Source organism: Chlorocebus sabaeus, chromosome 21 (assembly GCF_047675955.1).
Source record: "Chlorocebus sabaeus isolate Y175 chromosome 21, mChlSab1.0.hap1, whole genome shotgun sequence".
Lineage (NCBI taxonomy): Eukaryota > Metazoa > Chordata > Mammalia > Primates > Cercopithecidae > Chlorocebus > Chlorocebus sabaeus.
In genome coordinates, this window is record NC_132924.1 from 117,878,377 (window position 1) to 117,884,376 (window position 6,000).

General features: G+C 44.9%; 1 protein-coding gene across 1 annotated transcript in view; it reads right to left on the minus strand.

Annotated features, from left to right (window-relative positions):
* TPK1 (thiamin pyrophosphokinase 1) overlaps window positions 1-5,565 on the minus strand; it is a 382,381-nt gene extending 376,816 nt beyond the window's left edge. The window contains exons 1-2 of the mRNA XM_073009463.1: window positions 5,472-5,565; window positions 5,058-5,116 (exon numbers count right to left, since the gene is read on the minus strand). Coding sequence (XP_072865564.1) covers window positions 5,058-5,100 — 43 coding nt within the window. The 5' untranslated portion in view covers window positions 5,101-5,116; window positions 5,472-5,565. The remainder of the gene's footprint in view (window positions 1-5,057; window positions 5,117-5,471) is intronic.
* Window positions 5,566-6,000: the final 435 nt, after the last annotated feature.

A 6,000-nucleotide genomic window follows, 5' to 3' on the forward strand; every position in this document is an offset into this window, starting at 1 on the left:
GATAAGGACTTTAACCTATATTTGGTTGGCAAATCAGAACCATGACATCAATGACACACCTAAATGAGTTTTAAAGTACAGTAGTCCCCCCTTATCTGTATACAACCGGCACACACCCTCCTGTATACTTCAAATCATCTGTAAACTAGACTGTCTGTGGCCAGTTACGAACCCACCCACACTGTAGGGCAGGAAGGAGTGAAGCTGAGCTCTACCTCCTGTCAGATCAGCAGGGCATTAGATTCTCACATGATCCCAAAGCCTGATGATCTGTTACTATATATACTACATAAAATAATATATACCTATATACATTATATATTACAATGCAATAACAATAGAAATAAAGTGCACAATAAACTTAAGGCTTGAGTCATCCTGAAACCACCACCACCACCCAACCCTCCGCTGGTCCACAGAAAACCTGTCTTCTGCAAAACCAGTTCCTAGTGCCAAAAAAGGTGGGTGACTCGCTGCACTGGAGTTCTTAGAATGTATCACTCTAGGATAAGGGGGGATTACTGTTTATTAAAAGCTGCTTTGTATAGAATGTTCCAAAGGCAGAAGACACAGAAACTTTCAAAAACCATCTCCTTCTCTGCGATAAATGTCTCTTCCTCCACAATCTGATTCTACCCTCGCTGTTCAACCACGTTCTTCCAAAACCCTCATGAACACGCTCCAACCTAGTCACACTCTCTCTCACTCACCACCGTGTCCGTTTTCATGTCCAGATGCAGCACTGAGCTCCCTCTCTAGGATGGCCCATCACCTGCAATGCTCTTCTGGAAACCTCTGTGCTTCTCTCCATTTAAATCCAGTGCTCTTTTGGAGGCCCCGCTGATGTCGGACTTACCCCATGATTTATTTGCCAACTCCAGCCTGCCTCTCATCCCGGTCTCTACAGTTCCTATGTGGGTTCTATAATACATAATTCAACATCTCACTGGAATCTTATGTTTTATTCTTGACAATCAATTAGACCATAAACTCCTGGAGAGAAGGGACCACTTCTTTCAATTTTGTATCCCCCTCAGCACCTAGTACCAAAGGATATACACCAGTTAGCTGATAGATCCTCTTAATAACCAGAAATGCAGACATGCCCTTTGGCCTGGCAACTGCATTTCTAGAAACTGACACTACTAAAATACATAAACATGAAAAATAGTAGGATCAAAGACATGCATTGTGGTCTGTCATAGTACAAACTGGAAGTAACTAACACAAACGTCAATTATTAAGACTAGTGATGCCAGGCACAGCAGCTCATGCCCGTAATCCCAACACTTTGGGAGGCCAAGCAGGAGGACCGCTTGAGCCCAGGAGTCAGAGGTTACAGTGAGCAATGACCACACCACTGCATTGGAGCCTGGGCAGCAGAGCAAGATCCTATCTCGAAAAAAAAGAAAAAGGAAAAAAAAAGAATGCCCAGTGAATTTGAGTCCATACTGCCCATTAAAAAACCAAAACAGTTGGGATATCTATTACACACAGACATAACAAAGTAGTAGGTGAAAACAGTTGCAGAAAAGGGTATTCAATAGGCCTATTTTTGTTTATTCATACACACAAAATGCAAAAGAACACAAATTTTTAGATTGATAATGTCTGGTAACTAGGATACACTTTTTACTTAGTTTGAAAAAAAAATAAAAAAACGAACAAAGAGCACATATGATGTTTGTAGTAACAAATATTTATGTATTTTAACTCACTGCCCCCAAACAGTCATTTACAAACAATTTGTAATATGAACCCATTTTGTTTAAAGTATGAGAAATAATAGTTATTTCTGGAAAAGGGAATACAGGAAACTTTCACATTCTAGGGTAGATAGTTGTTTTTTCTTAAATAATGGGCACTTACTTTAGTTGTGAAAAAAAAAAAGAATTTTTTTAAAAAGAATTCCATCTTTCCCTGAGCTAGTGATCATTCCAGAGGGTAAGTATTTTGGTCCACAAAACTTTTCTCAGCAACTTCTTAATCTGTAGAGAACTACCTTTATCGCTGGACTGCCCACTCTACTGAATCTTAGTAAGCATTACAGATAACACCAACAAATCAAATTCACAGAAGCTGCTATCAGAAAAACTTCTCTGCCAGATGAGTATTAAACACTAAATCTGTTTGATAAAGGGAATCTCTCCAATAAAAAATTAACCTCAAAAATTTACTGAATGACTGTAACAGACCCAGCATTACACTGGCCCTTATAGTAACAGCTCTGTTGTTAAATACCTTATACTTATCTAGACTAATCACAAACTTGCCCGAATCCTTGTTTCAAGGTCAAAACTACAGATAAGGCAAGAATCTTACATAGTTTTACCCATAGGAACAACAGGAGGAAACTGTGAGAACCACCCAAGGGAGCACTGGATTCTGTCCCCTGATCTCTACTTCACATATCACCATGTCCCTACCAGCCCTGTTCCAATGTGGAACTTACGAAAGTCCTGACTTAAGCAGTCAAGGCCTTCCCCACTAAGCCTCTAATAAAAACAAAGGGGCAGAGTTATCTGCTCCCTCCTTTTCCATCTCAGTATCCACCCTGAGATTCAACTGCCTTTTTGCTTTCCCCTCAAACTTACTGCTGAACAGCTTATAGCTACTGAAGTGCTTGATTTGTACTAATTCATTTATACACATAATAACCCTATGATGTATTCCTATATTGCAGATGAAGAAATGGAAGTACAAGGTCAAATAACTATTAAGTGGCAAAGCTAGGATTTAAACTCAGATATTATAGTTCCTCAATATAATCTTTATTGCGCAGCAGTCAGTATCTCTTGATATATGTCTTTTAACCTAGAAACCATCAGAAATCTTCAGACAGTAAGGCTCTGAGGTTTCACTAACAAATCTGAAAGTCAACAGATCACTCGAATCAAATGTTTACTCTAGAAAATGCTGTTTGTCCTGGTAATACTGGATAAACGAGAAGTAGGAAATTTGCAAAATGTGCTTGCCAATGCCTTCTGGGTTTTTTTTGTTTTTGATTTTTTTTTGTTTTTGTTTTGAGATGGAAGATAGAGTCTCTCTCTGTCTCCCAGGCTGGAGTGCAGTGACGCGATCTCAGCTCACTAAAACCTCCACCTCCCAGCTTCAAGCAATTCTCCCACAGTTCTCCTATCTCAGCCTCCCGAGTAGCTGGGATTACAGGCATGTGCCACCACACCCAACTTTTAGTAGAGACTATTTTTAGTAGAGACAGAGTTTCACCATGTCAGCCAGGCTGCTTTTGGAATTCCTGACCTCAGGTGATCCTCTTGCCTCAGCCTCCCAAAATGCTGGGATTACAGCCATGAGCCACCGTACCTGGCCTCTTTTTTTTTTTTTTTTTTTTTAACTTTTGAAAAGCTGTTTAAGGTAATAAACGCTCAACCTTTTAACCTCCTAAAACAATAACCGGGTTAAGATTCTAGTTCTGTAACTGTTTTCCTTCGCCTGTAGAATAAGACATAAACATGCATATAAAGCAGTTGGCATAACTGTGCATGGTAACAGGAGACTGGGATCACTTGAGCCCAGGAGTTTGAGACCAGCCTGGGCAACACAGGGAGACCCCTTCTTTACAAAAAATTTAAAAAGTGGCCAGGTCGGGTAGTGCACACCTGTAGTCCTAACTACTCCAGAGGCTGAGGTGGGAGGATCGCTTGAGCATGGGAAGTCGAGGATGCAGTGAGCCATGATACCACCATTGCACTCCAGCCAGGGCAACAAAGCAAGACCCTGTCACAAACAAAAACATGACTTGAGAGTAAGGAGTCAATGTCACCTACTATTCCCAGCATGTGGAAAAACGTACAAGTTAAACTCAATGCCCTAAACAAGACCCATGAATTCATGTTGACAGAAAACAAATGTAAACATTTAAACAATTATGCTTTCTGTTTAAATTTATTAAAGTTATGAGAAAATAAAAATAATTAAAAATACTTTAACATTACCAAATTATCACACAGTAGTCAATTACACAAGAATGAATGCTAACAACCTGTCTCAAACTCATTCATTCCATCTATTTCCACGTGAAGTACCCAAATGTCTTGTTTTCAAAAGTTTTTCTCTTTCCTGTGCCATGCCTTGTCTTACCTTTAACAATGAGATGATAATCTTTGCTCTCCTTCTTTCCCCCAAGCACCCCCTTACACAACGTTTCCCTTATCTAATTATGTGTTCGTCTGAAGTTCCAGAGACTAATCTTGAAACAATTCAGGCGACTATTGCATTCTCCTCCACCTGGAGATTACTTCAAGGCTGCAGTTAATTTGCAACCCAGTTATACTCCAGATGGCGCCAGCCCATTCAGCAGATGAGGCAACAACCCAAGATAAATATCTGAGCAAGTCACAGAGACTGGGGCCTCCGAGCCCCGATGCCAAGCTCCCCTTTTTAAGCCCTTGCATTTTCTCCAAATTTGAAATGGTTTCTTTAAGGCAGAAGCTTGGACCACTTCCCCACTGCTAGCTTTGGAAAGTAGTCACTTTCCTTTCCGGGCACTTCGTCCTTGTTGATTGGCTCGGCAAGCAGCGGAGCAGCCCAGCCTGCACTCAGTTACACAGTAATTTCAAATCTTAGAAGAACAAAAATCCTGAGTGTCATATACATTTAAAGCACTTGATATAACCATTTACCAATCTTTTATTAGGTAAGCTCGGGGCACTTTGGATTAAAAATGCATCACGGTCAAGCAACGATGACCGTCCCTAATGCCTGCAACGTCTAATGTTCCGCTATGTTCCAGATTTGTTCGTGCTGCTGGTGGAGGCGCAACAGCCGGGAAGAGCTTACTGGGCTCCAGGCGGACTATACACACTATATCGTGTCATTTCGTCCTCACAGCAAGGACTGATACGTAAGCTCATTTTTCAGATGAGGAAAATGAGGCCGGCGAGAGGTTGATATGCTTAGCGGTACAGAGCTAGGAAATCAGGGACAGAACCCAGGCTGGAAGTCACGCTGGCTCTAGAGCCCCGTCCTTTCGACCTGTTCCCGTCGCTGGGGAGGGGCATGTCAGTGACACTAAAACGTGGAAAGAAATACAGTACCAGTGGAAAGCAGGGGCTCCAACGGGGTAAAGGCATGCTCCATAACGGATTATTGGCCTCTGCATTTAAAAAAAAAAAAAAAAGTGAAGTTAGACTTTCTCCGTTGTAATTAAACACTGCGCAAAACCAACAGCACGGGAGACGCCTGAACCCGGCACTCGGCAGCGGCGCGCTTCGGGACCCAGGAGCCAGCTGAGCGGCGGCGCGGCACCCAGCGTTGGGACCCGCCACGGCTAGCCTGCAGCGCCGGCGCGGGCGGGGTTCCCCGCAGACCGGCGCGCGCGGGCTGCTATGAGGTCCGAGGGCTTTCCCCTGCCGCCTCTGCCCGTGGATCCGTCACCATCCGGGAACCTGGGGAGCGAGAGGCGGCCGCCCCCTGCCGCGGCCCGGGCGCCCGGCGGCAGTCGCACTTACACAATGGCGGATGGAGCCACAGAGTGGGGAGCGCAGGCTGCGGGAGCTACGGCGATCAACCGCTCGGCGCGCGGCTAAGGAGCCTCGGCGCGCGGTCCTCGCTCGCAGGTTTTAGCCCCCGGGACGCGAGGTGGCCCCGCCCGCTTCCGGGAGCCGGAGGCAAGTGGGAGCCGCGCCCCGTGCTCTGTGTCCGGCACCATCCGCCTCAAGTCTCCAATGCTGCGTTCTCTGGGCTGGTTCTGCTAGCTGTGGCATTGCTGCCGGGCCCTCTGCACTCAGTCAGCTTTAGAAAGGAGGCCACCATTTGCTCCAAACTAAGTGGCGAATCCCCCATCACCCATGCTTGACCTGGCTTCCGAGCCAAACAAAACTACACAGTGCTGCTTACCGGTGTCCTCCCTCAGCCGTCGGGTTAAAAGCTTTCCTTCCTGGCCGGGTCTGGTGGCTCACGCCTGTAATCCCAGCACTTTGGGAGGCCGAGGCGGACGGATCACAAGGTCAGGAGTTCGAGACCAGCCTGGCCAGCATG